At 39.6% G+C, this 18,784-nt stretch overlaps 3 protein-coding genes across 6 annotated transcripts; all 3 read left to right on the forward strand.

Moving 5' to 3' along the window:
* Positions 1–27: 27 nt before the first annotated feature.
* Positions 28–7,106, forward strand: senp2 (SUMO specific peptidase 2). Of its 3 annotated transcripts, none has more exons than XM_046413206.1 (17): positions 28–454; positions 1,681–1,742; positions 1,834–1,946; positions 2,567–2,633; positions 2,714–2,795; positions 2,912–3,086; positions 3,324–3,430; positions 3,544–3,626; positions 3,850–3,898; positions 3,994–4,066; positions 4,170–4,322; positions 4,409–4,540; positions 5,208–5,432; positions 5,604–5,683; positions 5,802–5,886; positions 5,975–6,070; positions 6,176–7,106. In XM_046413206.1, the coding sequence occupies exons 1-17, from the start codon at positions 270–272 to the stop codon at positions 6,236–6,238; spliced, it is 1,830 nt and encodes a 609-aa protein (XP_046269162.1). In that variant the 5' UTR covers positions 28–269; the 3' UTR covers positions 6,239–7,106. The 3 variants fall into 3 exon arrangements, with proteins under 3 accessions (XP_046269162.1, XP_046269161.1, XP_046269159.1); XM_046413205.1 differs by having other exon boundaries at positions 35–454; positions 2,915–3,086; positions 4,167–4,322; XM_046413203.1 differs by having other exon boundaries at positions 37–454; positions 4,167–4,322.
* Positions 7,107–7,833: 727 nt separating this feature from the next.
* Positions 7,834–12,279, forward strand: LOC124072065 (transformer-2 protein homolog alpha-like). Of its 2 annotated transcripts, XM_046413208.1 has the most exons (9): positions 7,837–8,057; positions 8,661–8,936; positions 9,306–9,439; positions 9,561–9,714; positions 9,859–10,047; positions 10,436–10,551; positions 10,691–10,840; positions 11,169–11,239; positions 11,389–12,279. In XM_046413208.1, exons 4-9 carry the CDS (start codon positions 9,682–9,684, stop codon positions 11,397–11,399), a joined length of 570 nt encoding a protein of 189 aa, XP_046269164.1. In that variant the 5' UTR covers positions 7,837–8,057; positions 8,661–8,936; positions 9,306–9,439; positions 9,561–9,681; the 3' UTR covers positions 11,400–12,279. The 2 variants fall into 2 exon arrangements, with proteins under 2 accessions (XP_046269163.1, XP_046269164.1); XM_046413207.1 differs by lacking the exon at positions 8,661–8,936 and having other exon boundaries at positions 7,834–8,057.
* Positions 12,280–13,134: 855 nt separating this feature from the next.
* LOC124072068 (obg-like ATPase 1) lies at positions 13,135–17,968 on the forward strand. Its single transcript, XM_046413214.1, has 11 exons — positions 13,135–13,282; positions 13,625–13,722; positions 13,853–13,996; positions 14,089–14,216; positions 14,666–14,841; positions 14,947–15,027; positions 15,307–15,404; positions 15,522–15,662; positions 15,915–16,011; positions 16,515–16,637; positions 16,742–17,968. The coding sequence occupies exons 2-11, from the start codon at positions 13,625–13,627 to the stop codon at positions 16,844–16,846; spliced, it is 1,191 nt and encodes a 396-aa protein (XP_046269170.1). The 5' UTR covers positions 13,135–13,282; the 3' UTR covers positions 16,847–17,968.
* The last annotated feature ends 816 nt before the right edge of the window (positions 17,969–18,784 follow it).

An 18,784-nucleotide genomic window follows, 5' to 3' on the forward strand; every position in this document is an offset into this window, starting at 1 on the left:
GTTGTCATTTCCTTTATTGAAGTAGTCGTTTCCTGTTGTTATTTCAGAACTCCGCCCGCCCGTGTTTCACAGAAGTTTAAAACGTTCGCCTTTCGTGGAACGTCAACACTGAATGACGCACATCCTTCGTTTCAGCATAGCACTGCTAACGGTAAGCTAAGTCAACAGAAGGCGGTGTGTCGTAGATCGCGGTGTTAGAACTAAACGGTGGTGAAATAGTCCTGGCCCGCGCAGAAACCCCCGTTACAATTTTCTCGTATTTGTCTGGGATGTATGGATGGATAGTTGACGGAATTTCGTCGCTGTTCGAGCCCGTTACGGGGCAAAACCCAACCGAGTGGCCCGGGAAAAGCAACGTTAACATTAGCGAAGAGGTACACACGCGACCTGGCGTGAAAGCGGGAGCACAGCGACAGGAGAACCACAGCAGACCGACCAAACGGAACTATCAGAGGTCCGTTGTTGACTGGTTTGTACTCTTCTGTAGGTGTTCAGTAATAGTAGTTGAATGGTGGCTACACCGTTCTGTCGCCTTGTTTATGTAACGTTATCTAGCGAAAGCAATCAGTCTTGACATCTTGACCAAGGAGGTTAATAGCTAAAAAGTCATTTAACGCTAGCTACAAAGTCAGCTAACAAATATTGAGTTGAGGCGAGTTAGCTGACCTGTGCGAAGAATCGTGAAAAACACAAATTGTTTTTACATTAGTTTGCGTATTTTTGCAGGCACCAACAATCACCCAACACGTTATGTTTGGCTTAACTCAAATGATATGTATGTACACGCCTACACCGAGCTAATACTAGTGCAGTGTAGCATGACAGCCCTGCACTAAATAAGGTTAATTCATTTTTAGGTTAAACTGTTATTGTTATGATCATTTTGTTGGCTGCAGTTCATGATACAGCTGAATTATGTTGAGACAAGTTTATTATATTATATCGCCCTCATTTATTTTATTGATGTATTTTGATATGTTTGATTTATTTTGTGAACATAGTTCGACATGGTTCATTTATTCATATAAAAGTTGACTGAGCTCAGCTGGCAACTGTTTGAGAATTAACTAACGCTAATTATTACAATTTTTTTCACGAAAATCTCAAATATTCTCTGCTTTTAGTCACTTAAAAGTGGGAATATTCTGATTTTCTCAGTTGAATAAAATTGAAACTGAATATTTTGGGCTTTGGACTCAGACAAAGCAAGGTGCTTCAAATCGCCTTTTAATCACTGAACGAATTTGTCATTTTTCTCAGATTTTACTGACTGTTACACAAGACAAACTTGACTGAGCAGTGATTGACTCTAATGAAAATTGTTAGCTGTAGCCTGACCGTTTTGTTTAGAGTAGGCTTAACATGGACCAACACCGTGCGGTACTGTTCAATACAACCACAAACTGCAGGTTTCACAAGGACTGTAAAATTGAGTCAACACCTCTTTCAAAAGGCTTAAATAAAAAGTGCATTTTCTAGCCTTAATGAAGGTAGGATATATTGCAGAACTGTTGCATTAGACTGTATGTATTTTAGGCAATATAACTGAAAAATCACAACATGAGAGGCACAAGCTAAAACTAACCCAAATCTGTCATCATATTGTTTAAACTGTGTTACTGGATGATATTGTGATATTGTTAGTATTGCCCATCTCAGACTGCGTTTTTTCTGTTGCAGCGTTGATGTTGCCGACAGTGTTTGCCAGAGTGACCAGGTAGAGGTGAAAAGACCCCGGCGAGGTCTGTTAAAAACAACAACAAAAAAATCTTGATATTAATTCCAGTGGTTCAAATGAAGATAGTTGTTGACCTGTGGTGTACTGTGTGTCAGATGTAGTCATTAGCTTTGTGAAGAAGACTCTGGCCGGGGTAGCAGGTCTGCTCAGGCTCAGGAACCCGCTGAACACCAGGTGTGAGAAGCCTCGACATTATGAAGAGACACAGGTTTGTGTTCCAACTTCCTCCATCAGTCATATACTTGAAATGTGGCACAGAGACTCTGCAATTTGATATACAGAGGATAAGAAGTGCATCTCAGTGGAGTTTTGGTCCTCTTCAGACCTCCTGAGTAATTGGAGTACAAGTTCCAACATGTGTGTAAAATCCAAAATGCACCGACGACACATTTGAAAACGTTGCTATATTGGGTGTGCAGTGTGGCATAAAAAATAACTTTCTTTTTTTAAGACCCACCCACTCACCTCTTGTAGTTTGCATATACTAAAATAAACCTACAAAACACATTCATGGCACGCAGCTGTATCAGCAAATACTGCTGATATGTCTACATCAAACAGCTCAGGCAGATATTTCTAAATGTAACATCAAATGTGAATGGGAAGAAAAATCTGATGACACACAGTTGATTAAGTTACTTTTGAGACACATGAACAGTGATATTTATCACATAAATCAAGTAAAAATATGTGTATCAGGATGCAAGATACTAGGTATAATCAAAGTCAGTGTGACACTACATTGGACACTTAAAACTGCTGTGATCAAGCAGCATTTGGTGTGTATTCTCCATATTTAATCAACTTGCATTTCTTGCGTTGATCCAGCCTGTTACTCTGATGGGAATAGATGAGCTCCACACCTCATGGCTGAACAGTACTGAGTGGAGAATGAGTAAGTGATGACTGTTATTACTATCAACGATCTGTTGACCGTGTACTGGCCACTTCTCACTTTGGTCACTCTTTTCACAGGTAAACCGGTGAGTGGAGTGAATGAGAGGGGTGGGAAGAACCCCTTTCGGAGCTCCTCGCCTCCTTTAATAAGGAAATACAGGCAAGTGGTCATGGTACAGTTCTCTCTACTCAACTAGTTTACTAGTTTACCATAATCATCAGTGTTAACTTTTGATAATGCACCCATGTTAATGTACATAACCTTTTTGAATCCAGCAGGGCAGGGCTGCCTGCAGGGCTCGCCGACAGGGGGAAGGAAAAGGAGAGGAAAGGCTCTCTCCAGCTGCTGCCCTCGAGGCCTTCTCTGAGGGTGGGGACTGCTAATCCTGATCCAACCTGCAATGGCTTTGGACATAGCCGCTGCTACAAGCCCAGTCTAACCGTGGAGGAGGTAAAATAATTGTTTGGATGTATATAAGAATACTTAAAAATTCTGCATCATTTGTATGATTTTTATGAAATCGAGATTTCCATAATGCTTTGTTTTGTAAAAAGAAATAATAATAAAATGCATGATTTATTATGTTAAATTTATAGCTCAAACAAAACTGTATTTTTGAAGCTGACATTGGTATCAGTATTTGGGAGTATTTTAAAAAAGTATCATGTATCTGGATTCTCCCTTTAGGCCATAAAGCAGAATGATAAGGAGCGCTATAGGCGCTTGCTGGAGATGGTGACAGACAAATACAGCAAAAGCCAACCGCTACCTTTCAACCAAACCAAACCACAAGAGTGAGTGTAACCCTTTTATTCTTGTGGTGGTTTTGAAAGTTACATCAAGAGCAATTTAACAGCATACCCTTGCACATGAGCTGATTTCCTTTTTTTTCCCCTTTTGTTCCCAGTGAGTCACTGTCACAGCATGATCCCATAACTACTGCTTCAGGAAAAGCCTTTGAATCAGTGCCCAGGAAGACAGGATACACAGGTAATATTCACCTGACTGGGTACTAAGTGATCCTTTAATTTCAGAGTTGGAAGTCTCAATAAGTTATAATTATTTCGTCCTTGTTTGTGACATTCTTTTTAATAGATTTAAACAATTCACTGAATTAGCAGTCCCCTTTTCACAGAGTAGTTTGAAAACTTAGTTGAAATATGTCCAGTAAACATGCTCTAATGAATCTACTGACACATCTTTTTTTGCACAGCTGCTCCAAGTGTATTTACATGGAGAAATGCATCTGCAACCAAGGACAGGTTGGTATAGTACATCTCTGTGTGTCATGTATGTTGATGAATTCTGCTTACATACCTCTTCTGACTTTACTCACCTATGCATGATTGATCTTCAGGCGGGGTAGTTTGACCTTTAGTAAGACATTCAGTGGAGCCTTTGAGGACACACAGCCTGCTAGATGTGCTAAGGTAGTCATTTCTCTTGCTCTCTCATGGCACATCAAAGCGCTCATTATGTTATACTTATGAGGCAGATGTATTATTTTTGTAATGTCGTCCTGTGTTGCAGCAGAAACAGGCAACAGAGTTGGACCTTTCTACAGAAGTAGCTACTCGCCTCAATCTGGTGGACAGAGAGACTCCCGCCGTCGGTCTGCCTGACTCACATTCTGCACACACAGCACATGCACGACACAGCGATGAAGACATACCTTGGCTGACCAAGGTGAGATTGTCATGAGTAGTCACTTAATTGAAGAAAACATGCGTGCATTTGCTTTTATTTCATGTGCTTATTTTCTTTGCGTGTAGGAAATGGCAGCAGAGGTGAGTTGTGCTCTGGCTCAGTGTGATCCTAACCTTGTTCTGAGTGCCGCTTTCAAACTACGCATCACACAGAGAGACCTGGCCACACTGCAGGAGGGCGGCTGGCTCAACGATGAGGTATGTGGTCAGAGTACGAGGACAGTTTTGAAAGATGGATTTCATGAATATACCAAACACTGCTTTTGGAAGAAGGCATAATGGTGACTACCTATTTTTTTCAGTGTCACTGGCAACATGCTATATCATACATACATAACAACAGTATATCTGTGGAGATTCTCAGTCATCCAGGTCATATTCACTCAAAGAGTTAAAACAAGGCGTCTGGACTTGTGAAGACTGACTTGAAGACGTCACTGCTAATCCAAGCAGCTTCATCAGTTCTCAGAACTGATGAAGCTGATTCAGTGTTGGCCCACAGTTCTGCACAATTTCTTTGCATTGCTTTCAATGAAAATGCAGACTATTGTTTAAAAAAAAAAAAAAAAAAAAGTTGATACTACCGACCTCTTCATCTTTGATTAAATCATCTCTACGTGTGGGGTGTCAGTGTTTCACATTCAGACAGGCTCTGTTTGGTAGCAGCAGTTCCTGCACCTAGTCACCATGGAAACAAAGTTTGTTTGGGTGACCTGCTTTCCCTAATTAGCATCACAAATTGTGGTTAATACAAGTGCGATGGTCCGTACCATGTGAGCCTTCCTCCTACTATTCTGTTTATACACCACTGCGGTGCTTTAATATAGATTATTATATTGTCCCTCTTCTGTTTGCTCCGACAAAGGTGATTAACTTCTACCTGTCCCTGGTCATGGAGCGGAGCTCTCGTGATGCAGCAGCATTAAAAGTCTACTCGTTCAGCACCTTCTTCTTCCCCAAGCTGCGGGGTAGAGGATGTGGGCAGGCGGGGGGACACGCTGCCGTGAAGCGCTGGACCAAGGCGGTCGACCTTTTCCTCTACGACCTCATCCTGGTCCCCCTGCACCTGGGCGTCCACTGGGCAATGGCTGTGAGTCAGGCCCACAATTAATACAGATTTATTATTAGTTGCCATGTCATATTCCTCCTTTTTAGTTGGTGCAACAGTGCTTTTTCCTTTTCGTTTATCACAACAAATCCACTGATTCAGTGTTGGCTCCACAGATGTTTTTCTTCCCTCTCATTCTCACTCTCATTTCAGGTGATTGATTTTAACTCAAAGACCGTGAAGTCATATGACTCGATGGGCCAGAGGCATGATGACATCTGTAGTCTTTTACTGTGAGTCTTCACTGTGCTCTTCTGTGCGCTTCAGTTGTGCAGCCATTTTATATTTCTTCTTCTGTATGTTGCCCTGTATTCTTGCATGGTTATTGGCGTCATTGTGCTCATTTTCCAGACTCTACCTGAAAGAGGAACACAAAGATAAGAAAGACAGAGAGCTCGACAGTGGCAAATGGACTGTTGGAAGTTTTAGGGCCACTGTAAGTCAAACTGACATGATTGACATATCACTAAAGTGAATATTTTTATTCCACATTAATGTTTTGCACACTTTCCTTGCCTCTGTAGGAGATTCCCCAGCAGAGAAATGGTAGTGACTGTGGGGTTTTTGCTTGTAAATACGCTGACTATATCGCAAAAGGAAGGTCTCTCACCTTTAAACAGGTATGTCATTTATTTTCACCTGATATTGTAGTTACTTTTTTGGTTTAATTTAATTTAACATTTTTAATGTGAAACTGAAAGTGTTATTTGCCTCCTTCTCCACAGTGCCAGATGCCTCTCTTCAGGAAATTAATGATTTGGGAAATCCTCAATCAGAAGCTGCTATAGAAGATAACAACAATCTCAATTAATGGCCTAACAATAGAGACTTTGTCAGTGGGAGTACACACCTGTGTACAGTAACTAAGAAGGAAGAAAAAGAAGAGCATGGGCTAAAGAAGTGGGCTTCACTGGCTGAAATCTAACCACGTCTAGCTGTTCTGGTCTGAAGAAAACAAACACTAGTCTTAAGAGTTGATTATGTCCCTCTCCCTGTGTGGGACATATTAGGATTTTGTAATCTCTGAGTTGTAATTGGAGACATTATTGGTATGTAAGTAAGTAAGTGTATGACTTACGCAAGCTTTGGCACTACTGACTGAACGGCTTTTTTAATAGACTTTACATTTTTACTTTTACTGTTTTGAAGTTCTGCCTGAAGTGCCTTCATCCCTCTGACACCGAGCTCAGCTCTCAGTTGAAGAGCAGTGATATTTTGGCATAATTTGATTGTTCCCCTCCCATTTGTGATCAGCAGAGTGGACACCTTCTAACTACAATGCAATTTGGTCCTGACACTCAGTCTCTTTGTGAAATACAGAAAGTGATATTGAAAATACCTCTTTTCCAGTCCCTTTTTAGAACAAAAACACATGGAGCATTGAGCGCTGGCAGTATGTTTGTTTTGCTACTATTTATGACTTGATTGAATGATAAAGTGTGTGTGTAGTTTATTTTTCCTCCGTGAGTGGAGCATTAATTATGTAACATAAGGCGCTGATAGGTATGTGAATTTTTTCCATAAGCATACTTTTGACTGATAGTATACTGCATAGCAAACTACTGTACACACATGCATGTTTGAGTTCATGCTTTAAAAAAAATGTGATTTTTTTTTTTTTTTTGTCCATGTTAATAAAATATTTCATTTTTTAAACTGGGCTTTGACATGTTACTATAAATGGAGCTAATTGTCACATTTGCCTCAGTATTACATGGCAGTATATTATGAATCTGTACCTTCTGTGTAGTCTGCCACACCAGGGATTGTAATGCAAACTGCAGTAGTGGTGGTCTTGCAACCAGGAAGTACAATTTCTAGTTTGAATTTGTTCAATTATACAGATTAATATAGAACATTTGTAATAAATTGATACATTTAGGAGCAGCAGCTACTTATAACACACTGCACTTAAAACCATTTGTTGTCATTATTGCTACTGTATCTGCACTGATAGTATTGTGTGTTTAGAGCCGAGTGGTCAAACGAGGAAGAAAATCAAAGCATACATTTATTGAGACACATTCAAACATAAAGCGTCAATATTATATTAATATTAAGTCACTGGTCTCTAACATGACACTGTGCTTTGACTTTGAGAGGAAATTATCTTTTATTACATGATAATCAGTGGTATGTATCCCCACTGTTAATAATATGAACGGAAGTTACTCGTTTGTGGTGTAGAAAGTGTAAGGCGCAGAGACATATGATGAGGAATAAATTGAGATGAGGGAAATTACACTGAAAGGCCTACTGGGTATGGGTGAGATTGCTGTGCCTTTTTAGGGATTTGTCTGCTGGCTGAGCCACGCTCCGAAGCATGAGGTGGCGGTAATGCACCAATAAACTAGATGCTACCTGTCGTAAAACAAGAAGAAGAAGAGGTGTACCGCTGCGATCCGCCGCGTACAGCCTGCCGGAAATATAGTCGAAGAAGAACATTAGGGAGCGTCAGTTTGGATCAAACCAGTTTGTTCTGCGGTAAATTTAGTATGCAGTTTTGTTAAATCATTCGTTAGAGCGGCGCAACACGTACTTTCTTTTGCACTTCTGCTGTCGAGTTACAGTAATATGAGCGACAACGAGAAAGATTTACGAGAGCAGGTGAGTTGCGATTATAGGGTAATGGACGGTAAGAAAGACGTAAAGCTAGCCGAGGTTAGCTTGCCAACTTAGCTGTTTGCTGCGTTCGCAGATCAGCTAATGGCAACATATCATGGAAACTGGCCTCAAATCTTATAGAAGTCCGTTCTGTCTGAGGATAACAATATCGTTTTTGTGAGTACCTTACCAGAAAAGTACGTAGCTAGGTTAGTTTATCGAAGTTAAATCCTAATTTACAGCAACGCCAGCTAACCTAGCATGGGGCCTACAAAGCAGTCGAGAGATGTGGCCGCCGCCTGGCCATGTGCTTTCATTGTACTGCTAGTTTGTTATTTAGCTTTTACGCAGCGTGAATTATTAAATATAGCTTAACGATACTAGTGAACATTAAATATTTACTATTGGACAGTTTATTCATTTATTTTTAGTTTTGTACGACATTATAGATGGTGGTTTAGGACTAGTCACGGCCATACCAAGCTAACATATAAAAGTGTGTCCAGCTAATCTATGTTGTTTCCTTGGTTTTGTTGTTATTCTTTGTACATTTTGGCTCTTACAGAAACCAACATGCCTTATCACCCTTGTTTGTTCTTTGTTAAGGTTGAGGTTGGAAGGAAGAAAAAGGCGGAAGACGTTTCAGATGTGAAGTTGTTAATATTTGAAGCTGATGGTGTTGATGCATGCTAATGTATTGGCTGCTGAAAAGAAGCGATCAAGATCTGTCCCCACTACTAGTGTTGTAATGGCAGATGGTAAATGGGGGAAGAGGAGGAAAAAAGAAGTCATAATGTCAAACAGAAGAAAGAAGAAATGAAGGGTTGTTTTGAAGTAATGAAGTTAAAGAAGTTATGAAGTTAAGATCAGAAGTTTACCAGGGTATGAGTAATTTCCTATCCGCCTGCTATATTATTACTCTAATTTCATCCTGTTTCTTTCTCTTAAGCATGCACAATTTTTTTCTCTCTCTGTATCAAAAACTTAACTGGTCAATCCCTCCATACCTTTTTGTGCAATCTTTATTTCAGCTAAATTAATTTCTATTTCAGATTATTTGTCACAGTGTGTGACCTTGTATAATCAAATTCTTAAATGTTCAAGTGTCAAACCTTTTAAACTCCAAAATGTGGTAAACATTTTTCTAAACGGGGCATCTAGAGGGTCAACGCAGTCACCTCCTGGCCCATCTTGTTGTTGGCACACATTTGGCTGTACAGTCTTTCTTACTTCAGTGTCTGGTCTGTCCAGGACTCGAGGCCTGGCTCGGGGAGTGCGTCCCCTCGGGGCTCGGTGAGATCCGCCAGCCACTCACCGGCGCACTCCAAAGATGGCTCCGGTCATTCCAGGTCTAGATCTCGCTCTAGATCCAGATCAAAATCTAGGTAAGACACGTTTCTGTTTTCAGGTGCAAACGAGGTTAGGTAGTAGAATACTGATTATTCATGAAGCCGTTGTACTTGTCTAATGCATGTAAATTAGAGTTAAATTTATGGCTATCCCCAGGTCCCATTCCCATCGAAGTTCACGCCGGCACTACTCGCGTTCCCGTTCCCGCTCCCATCGACGCCGTTCCAGGAGCCGATCTCGTAGCTGGCGCAGACGAAGGAGCCATAGCCGTTCCCCCATGTCAAATCGTCGCAGACACATTGGCAATAGGGTATACATTTAGTATATCACGTTTCACAACAACATCAACAACAAATCTGGAAAATTACTGAAAAGTCCTCATGTTTATTCAACTGTCACTTCATTTGTGACAATTTATTTGCTCACAGTACTTTGACTCTTTGTACTCTCACAGGCCAACCCAGACCCCAACAACTGTCTGGGTGTGTTTGGACTGAGTCTGTACACTACTGAGAGGGATCTCAGGGACGTTTTCTCTAAGTACGGCCCTTTGAGTGACGTCAGCATTGTGTACGACCAGCAGTCACGTCGATCAAGAGGCTTTGCCTTTGTCTACTTTGAAAACTCTGAGGACTCCAAGGAGGTGAGGAAGATAAGACGGTTATATCCATTTTGAAATTTTATCATGTTGACCACCAGCTCCAAATAATTTTTCATAACAAAACCTCATTGTGTGAGGTTTTCAGTGTAGTATAATAATTTAATTAATAAGTAAAAAAAGTAATAATTTCAACACGCCTCTTTTGGCTGTGATAACATGTGATTGGTCTTAGTCATTCTTTTTTTTGAAGATGTATTGTGTTTAATGAGATGTGAAGGAAAAATATAAGAGAAGTATATGTAACTACAGCTAGTCTTGACAAGCGGTATATAAATGGGTTTGGTGCTGGTTGAATATGTGTTAGATAGACTGAGTTTTACAAAATTTCTGTATTAAAGGGATATTTTGTGTGGTTTTGGTTTGGTTTTAGGCTAAGGAGCGTGCTAATGGAATGGAGCTTGATGGGCGCAGGATCCGAGTAGATTTCTCCATCACTAAACGACCCCACACTCCCACTCCTGGAATCTACATGGGTCGTCCCACTTAGTGAGTGTTTATTAACCAGGCAGCTGTGTTTTTACAGGAGGAAAATGTTCGAAAAGATGATCTATGTAGTATCTTCCACAGTGCAGGGAAACTTGATTTTATCTGTGATTATGATCTTTTTTTTTTTTCTTTTTAACAGTGGCGGTGGCGGTGGAGGTGGAGGTGGTTCATCGCGGCGCAACTCAAGAGACTACGACAGGGGCTATGACAGAGGCTATGACCGAGGTTATGATAGAGGTTATGAACGCGACTATGATCGCTATGACGACCGAGAATACAGATCATACAGGTGATTTCTTTAATCTTTAGCCTTTTTAAGTCCGTATCTCCCTTGACAACGATCACTGGTAGGACTGAGATTATTTTTTAGTTTTCAGAAACTTAAGATCAATTCAGTATCATGTAAGAATATTATTAACTCATTTTTCTGTTATTTAAAGATCAGAAGGAAGTGTGACAAAGTAAGATAGAGAGGGTTTTAAAATAAATTGTGAGGTCATTCAGTTTTTTTTTAAGTTTTAGAATTCAAATGAGTATAGTTCACTGACTCATTGTAACCTTGTGTAACATTAAAGGCCCCAGCTGAAATGTTGTGGTTTTGTGTTTTCCTCTTACAGACGCAGATCTCCGTCTCCTTATTATAGCAGAGGGTACCGCTCGCGATCCCGCTCACGATCCTACTCACCACGTATGTTTAAAACCACGTTTCAATCATTAGAACTAATTTAGAGTTTAAAATTAAGATATAAATATCTCTGTTTCATATATTAACATTATTTTTGATATAAATTAAGCACGGCACTTAATTACGCATAATAACGTCATTCATTTCCACAGGTCACTACTGAGCAGCGAGAGAAGAGTCTGCGACACATTCAGTGTTATTGTTTGGACGCTTGTCTTTTTAATGTTTTTTGACTGGAAATTATGTATAAAGAGTTCATTTGCAAAAACAGAGAAAAGCCGCTTTGTAAATGAACCATCACCAGTTTGATCTGCACAATAAAAAAATAAATTCGGAAAATTCGCAAATGAACCCTTCGTGTGAGACAGGAATTCTGGATTTGTTCATACATAAACATGCATTAAGTGGGGAAAAAGAAGTTGTAAAAATGCAGTCAGTCTGAGTACCATAGCCTCAGTGCTATGTTATTAGTTAGAATATTTCTAGGAAGAATTATGAGGGAGGAATAAAGTATTTTGCTGAAAACTTTGAATAAAAGAAAGTAGGTTCAAGTGGAAACTGACAATTTTTCAGATCTGCACCAAAAACGTACAACTTCTTCATTGACTTTGCTTTTCTCCTCACTTTTCAGAAAATTGTAAGTAATTATGGGGTATCCCTTTTACAGCTAACAGACAGGAATCAAAAACAACCTGTTTGATGGTGGTTATTCTAAACTAAGGGGTGACTTGTTCATGCTCAGTTACAGGCTTTTTCTGTGGCAGTGATATTACAATTTCTTATTTTGATGTTTGTATGTAGTTGGTTTCTTAAACTGTCAAGATCCTAGTTTGCTCTTTGAAATCTTTTAAATGTCATGTTCCTTTTTAATTTTAAATTTTTCTGACGGAAAATACTTTTTTCTCGTATGTAATCGATACAAATGATTTGGGTCATTTATGTTATGATTTTAGAGGCGGGAATGCTCACAGGGTTTTGTACCATGAGGTCCTGTGAAAGTTTTTGTTTTTTGACAGAAATAAAATATTACTGTTTGGACTTGACACATGGATTGTCATTCTTCTTCTGTGATCCTCTTCAGTGAATCTTGCTAATTATAGTGTTTAACAGAATTGATTTTAAAACTCAAAGAATAATAGAATATAATATAGAAGCATATAATAGTCAGATGATGGCCTTCAGGCTGCCCATATACTGTATGTGATGTATTTGGACAATTGGCTTTCACCAGAAGACAATATGGAAGCATGTTTTAACCACAGTTGGACAGTTTTTGTACAGATTCCAGTTTTGTTATGGAGAAAGCTAAATACTTTCTACTGGAATGTTAATGCATAATGTGAAGCAATTATGTGACATGTTGTAGACAGTACTAAAATATTTAATGGAAGTCGTGATGAGGTTATTTTATGAATTGCTGTCTCTAAATGAATACACTTCACACTACAGTCTCGGAGACAAGCAGTCTGTGAAATGCTCATAAAAAGAAATGCAGCATCAAAATTACTTTTATGTGATATGCTGGCCACAACTACTACTACTTGGACCTTGCGTTGACATTATCTGTTTTATCTGACATTATCTTCTGTTTGGAAGACAAAGAATAAACCTAAATCCTAAAACAGTAAATTTGAACACTATTTCTCCATGTTGCGTAAAGGCCGATTAACTGCTTGTACCGTATTCACGTTCTTGAACGCATCCTGTAAAAGGACGACCTCTAGCGAGGATTTTCTACAGAAAGACAAGAGAGCACAACTGTGACTGAACTGTGAACGTTTACCCATAAATGTTACAGATTAAAAATTACAAAAAAATTATGACGATAAAATTTTAATTTACAGCATAAAAGCCTTCTTTGACCCAGTCTGTTAGTTACAGTACCTCTGACGTGGTGTTCCAATTCTTTCTCGGACCAATCACAGACGCGTGTCGTCAAAACACTTCCGGTTTGCTATGAAACTTGCCTTTCCACCGGAGCGGCTGGTGTGTGCAGATATCAGCAGAGTGAAAACCACGTAGACCGTAGGCTAAAAAGATTTAAAGGTACCAAAAGAGGATGATTTTTATTTTAACAGTTTTCGGACTATTTGTTATGACTATAAAATGCTGACGGTAATATCTGTTCAGTCAGATGTTACAGCTAACAAGTAGCAAGGGGTGGTTTCATGTAACCACTAGCTAATGTTAGCATGCTGTGTTTGAATGAGCATATGACTAGAGCTGCCTGTACACGTTTTTAGTGGAGCTAATTCAGTAGGCTGTAGTTGTTAAATAAGGAATACGCAGACATAACTTATAGCTGGCCTGAGGTGTTGGTACAAGTAAGCTCAGCTTTTGTGAAGTACTTTGAGTCATGATGTAACAAACTTGCTGTAATTTTCGTAGATGCCCCCCAAAAAGCCAGAAGCCCCGAAACAGCCCCCACTGATTGGACGATTTGGAACCTCTCTGAAGATTGGAATTGTGGGATTACCTAATGTTGGGTATGTTATAAATAAGGTGTAAATTTGCAAAGCATGTTTGTTGTGCTAGCTAATGAGCAAGTGTTGGATTCATCGTTTGGGGTCAGTTATTGTGCTGCTGTTGACATGCCTCTGACTCTGTTCACTGCAGGAAATCCACCTTTTTCAACGTGCTGACCAAAAGCCAAGCTTCTGCGGAGAACTTTCCCTTCTGCACGATTGACCCAAATGAGAGCAGGGTACCTGTCCCAGATGAGCGCTTTGATTATCTGTGCCAGTACCACAAACCAGCCAGGTGTGTGTTATACCAGTGTCTTCTCACCGCACGTTGTTACGCATCTAACATCCTGGAATTTCAGTCTCACTGGTTCCTTGTCTTGTCTATAGTAAGGTTCCAGCCTTTCTTAATGTTGTGGACATTGCTGGTCTGGTGAAGGGAGCTCACTCGGGACAGGGACTTGGAAATGCCTTTCTCTCCCACATCAGTGCCTGTGATGGCATCTTCCACATGACCCGTGAGTTGTCATTTCTACTGCCTGCAGCTGCCTTGCAGTAACAACTGGGTAGAGTGAACAGGTGGTAAGAGGGCAGTTTAAAAGGCATTTTAAGATTAAAAGGTCTCATATGCTGGCTTTTATTTAGATAAGTTTCAACATTTTTGGAATTGAATGAAAAACACAGTTGTGGAAAAACATGTTTACATTTTTCAACTTTAGGTTTTCAATCTTTCACAAAAGTATTTGGGGTCAACAGAGTCTCAGTTCAACACTTTAGAAGTGTTGTTGTCATTTATGTCAAGTTTAGGAAAAACTAAATGCTGACTGAGCTGTTTGGAGTTAAGGAATAACAAGATTGTTTTTCATTGGGTTTAAATCAGCTGTAACTTTAATGGAAGTCCCTCAGATTTAAACGTCTGAATGTTTGTAACAGACTGACTACATCTGTCGGCTCTTGCATCCTTAAGGTGCATTTGATGACGAGGATATTATCCACGTGGAGGGTAACGTTGACCCGGTGAGGGACATAGAGATCATCCACGAGGAGTTACGACTAAAGGACGAGGAAATGGTCGCTCCAATCATTGACAAACTGGAGAAAACTGCCATCAGAGGAGGAGACAAAAAACTCAAGCCTGAATATGTAAGTAAAATGTGCAGCCGTTTCATATTTGTGTCACTATCGGGAGACAAAGGAGATCAAATGAGTCTGTATACATGACACAAAACCTGCTGCTTCTTTTTTTAGGACATCATGGTGAAGATAAAGAACTGGATAGTGGAAGAGAAGAAACATGTCAGATTTTACCATGACTGGAACGACAAAGAGGTAATGATGTATGTATGTGTGTGTTAAAGCTAATATGTCCATAAGTATTTAGTGTAATATTTCTTAACATGCATTCTGGGCTGCAGTGTGGATCTGTGGAAAGACCAAATGTTTTTTCAGTGTAGCGGTTCAATGCTTAATTTAAAATGCTCATAAAAACCCAGTGATTCTTGTAATGTTGATCTCATCGTGGTCTTCAGGGTAGTCTGGTCATTATAGCATCAGGAGGTTTTGAGACTTCCAGGGATAAGATGCATCATCATCTCATCTTCTCCACAGATTGAAGTGTTGAACAAATACCTGTTTTTGACGTCCAAGCCAATGATCTACCTGGTAAATCTCTCAGAGAAAGATTACATCCGAAAAAAGAACAAGTGGTAGGTTTGCTTTTGGGGCGTGTGAATGTCTCATACTTTTTTTTTTTTGGTTTTGTTTAACTTTGTAGCTACTCTTGAACATCCAGAATAACTCACTCTGCTACCCTTTTCTCTCAGGCTGGTGAAAATCAAGGAGTGGGTAGATGCTCATGACCCTGGTGCTCTGGTGATTCCCGTGAGTGGAGCATTGGAGTCCAAACTGCTGGACATGGAGGAGGAGGAGAAGAAGAAGTACTGCGAGGAACAGAAGACGCAGAGGTGGGACATACACAGTGTAGGGTCACTGCTGCTTGGTTTGGGGGAAATGATCACTTGCTACCAATACAACACCAGGGTCCTGCCACAAAGAAATGCTATTATAAATGTTATTAATTACTCCAGTGTATAATGAAATACATCTTGCATCATTGTGTAATTTGCTCTATAACAGTACCGGAGGATTAAAGATGCCTCTGCTTGGTTTTACTCACTGATTGTACCTTTTTAAACATGCATTATGTGTGTTTCTAGTGTTCTGACCAAAATAATAAAGACCGGCTATGCAGCACTACAGCTGGAATACTTCTTCACGGCGGGACCAGATGAGGTGCGAGCGTGGACCATCAGGGTAAGTGTTGTGATTATCGGTTATTATTGGTTATGTGACTGAAGATAAACTCATAAATAAAGTCTAAAAAGTTTTGAATTTGAATTTAGAGCAGAAAAAATATTTTAGAAAATGTTAATAATTTTGTCAACACCAAAGTTTAATTTTTTTTCTTATTGTTGTGCTCTTTCTGTTTAGTATTTTTTGCTGTTTAGTGTGTGGATTTTCTTAGTTTGCTTCCAAAAAAGTTTTGTGTAGGTTTTCAGTCTTGTACATATGTTGTCTTTAGGGGTTACTGTATGAGGCTCTGTTCTTTATGACTGTCCTCCAGATTCAGTCAAGCTGAGATGGAGAGGATGCTTATTGAAAGCAAAAAATTATGTTTTTCCTCATCTTTTTTCATCTTTGTGGGCAGCATATTGAACTGCCTCTCCCTATTTGCGATAAAATTCTTCAGGGTGGCAGTGGGTTAATACATTTTCAGCTATGTTTCTGAAATTTTCTGTTCCGTTTTGTGTCGACAGAAAGGTTCCAAGGCCCCTCAAGCTGCAGGAAAGATCCACACTGACTTTGAGAAAGGCTTTATCATGGCTGAGGTTATGAAGTACACAGACTTCAAAGAGGAGGGCAGTGAAAGTGCCGTGAAGGTGTGTGTTTCTGTACAGACTAATTACAAGCTTACAAGTCCACGCTGACACATCCTTGAATACAATGTAATGAGTCCTCTTTGATTTCATTCCTTCTTTCACAGGCTGCTGGGAAATACAGGCAGCAGGGCAGGAACTACACTGTGGAGGACGGAGACATTATCTTTTTCAAATTCAACACACCCAATGCACCTAAAAAGAAACCATGAGACCACACAGTCACCAGAGCAATAACTCACAATACAGTTTAGCTGGGCTGCAGAGAGCTACACCGTCTGCTGGTTTTCATACTTCTCTCTTGAATTCAGAGGATCAAGCTGCCTCTCGGGTCTGGAACACAATCCATTTAAGTCATTCTATATAAGAGTTTCTGTACAAGAATAGCCTACCTGTAATATTTGGAGGAAATTTTCATCTGCTCCACCGTACCAGTCAAACATTTTTGAACACTACATTGTAGCTTTCGTGGTCTCAAGGATAAGCAGGTATAACTGAACTGAGAAATACATCATTTCTCAGGAGATGGCCTGATGAGAAACTAACGGAACACAAACTGCATATTGTTTTCTATTTCATGCTGACACTGTCCATGCGTTTTTTGGTTTTTTTTTGGTACGCATCAGACTTTTTTTGTCAGCTTGCCTTTGCCTTGTCATTGACTATTACCATCGCGATGACTGCCTGATTAATGGACAGGCCTGTTCAATCTGTAAAGCAGTGTTTTTTGTAAATTAGGTCTCTTTTTTTGCTCAGTTCCTTTATGCTTTTTTTTCTCTATTTAAACTTTAATATATTTTATGCTTATCCTTATGCTAATACTTGAGACTCCTTGTTACAGTATGCAGTGTTTCTCAAAGTTTGACTGGCGGTGTGTTCACTGTTAAGAGAAAATGAAAGCCATCACTGTGTGTTACACTTAAGGCCAGTGCTGTGCTGTATTCTGAGGGAGTGGTGATAATGTTTTAGAAAGCACCTAAATGGAGAATGTTATTCACACTGCTTTTATTGACTTAGTTTGGGCTGGTAAACTGAAAACAAAAAAAATAAACAAAAAAACCCTGACTTTTCACATTGTGGACTGTGCCCTGCATACCGAGACAGTGCTCTGTGGATCATCTGGACTGTACAGCTTGTTTCACCTTTCCTTGCTGCCTCCACATTGTAAATGTCTATATTTTCAAGAGTACATAGCAAATCCATTCACTAAACACCTAATTTGCCAAATTGTGGATTAATATGGGAATCCTGTAAAACTGAGGGAGCTGGGATACAATGAACGTCATCCTCATCAATACGCATGTACGTGTCAATAAAAAGAGACAAACCTGTCATTGTTTTGTGTATTTCTACATTTTCCTCACCGAATCTGAACTGTGCCATTGTAACAGTGATAGATTTTTCCAATCACTTATTATGTTCATTATTATTAGTCAAGCTGTTACAAATGGCATAACTCAATTTGTGTTTAAATGAGACAACAATAAAGTGGAAGACCGCGGTGAAGGAATCTCAAGATGTGAATACAAATGCTAAAGCCAGAAAGACATTAAACTTTTTAATTTACCAATTAATTATATTACTTTCTTTGAATTTTAAGATAGTTATGAATTTTGACTTCCTTTTTTTTCTCACCATTGAAAAAAAAATGTCATGATTGCCATGTGAAATTGATTGTCGATCAGTGTTGCTTCCTAAGTGGACAGTTTGATTTCACAGAAGTACGACTGACTTGGAGTTACATTGTGTTGTTTAAATGTTCCCTTTATTTTTTCTGAGCAGTGAACATTCCAGCACAAAACAGTCTGCGAGGCCGTTTGTTCAATGTCGCAATGGCAGGAAGAATGAAGCTCCTGCTTAAGCTAGCTCTACTTTATTTTAAAGTCCAGTTTATTTTAAAACAGCCAATATTTAGGCTATATAACTCGATTTTACGTTTAAATTTTGAGACAAACTGTATAACGTGAACACCAACATCGCTGTATCGCTTTTGAGAATTCAACTGCATTCCATCTCTCGTCTCGCTCTACAACAAACAGGAAACACACGTACTACAAAAAATTATTGACATTCAAGTTAGCCACTGACGTCTACCGAAACTCCCGTCTACCCAATCAGCGCAGAGAAGAAGGGCGGGACGTCCTGTAATG

This window comes from Scatophagus argus, chromosome 15 (genome assembly GCF_020382885.2).
Source record: "Scatophagus argus isolate fScaArg1 chromosome 15, fScaArg1.pri, whole genome shotgun sequence".
Lineage (NCBI taxonomy): Eukaryota > Metazoa > Chordata > Actinopteri > Scatophagidae > Scatophagus > Scatophagus argus.

What these genes read in the sequence shown, in the direction of transcription:
- senp2 (XM_046413203.1), top strand. Translation starts at nt 270, where the DNA reads ATGTATGGATGGATAGTTGACGGAATTTCGTCGCTGTTCGAGCCCGTT. An exon ending in ACCAAACGGAACTATCAGAG is followed by an intron (nt 455 to 1,680) that starts GTCCGTTGTTGA and finishes TTTCTGTTGCAG; the next exon opens with CGTTGATGTTGCCGACAGTG. An exon ending in AACCAAACCAAACCACAAGA is followed by an intron (nt 3,431 to 3,543) that starts GTGAGTGTAACC and finishes TTTTGTTCCCAG; the next exon opens with TGAGTCACTGTCACAGCATG.
- LOC124072065 (XM_046413207.1), top strand. Translation starts at nt 8,025, where the DNA reads ATGAGCGACAACGAGAAAGATTTACGAGAGCAG. An exon ending in TACATGGGTCGTCCCACTTA is followed by an intron (nt 10,552 to 10,690) that starts GTGAGTGTTTAT and finishes TCTTTTTAACAG; the next exon opens with TGGCGGTGGCGGTGGAGGTG. An exon ending in CGAGAATACAGATCATACAG is followed by an intron (nt 10,841 to 11,168) that starts GTGATTTCTTTA and finishes TTCCTCTTACAG; the next exon opens with ACGCAGATCTCCGTCTCCTT.
- LOC124072068 (XM_046413214.1), top strand. Translation starts at nt 13,625, where the DNA reads ATGCCCCCCAAAAAGCCAGAAGCCCCGAAACAGCCCCCACTGATTGGA. An exon ending in TGGCATCTTCCACATGACCC is followed by an intron (nt 14,217 to 14,665) that starts GTGAGTTGTCAT and finishes TGCATCCTTAAG; the next exon opens with GTGCATTTGATGACGAGGAT. An exon ending in GCAGTGAAAGTGCCGTGAAG is followed by an intron (nt 16,638 to 16,741) that starts GTGTGTGTTTCT and finishes CTTCTTTCACAG; the next exon opens with GCTGCTGGGAAATACAGGCA.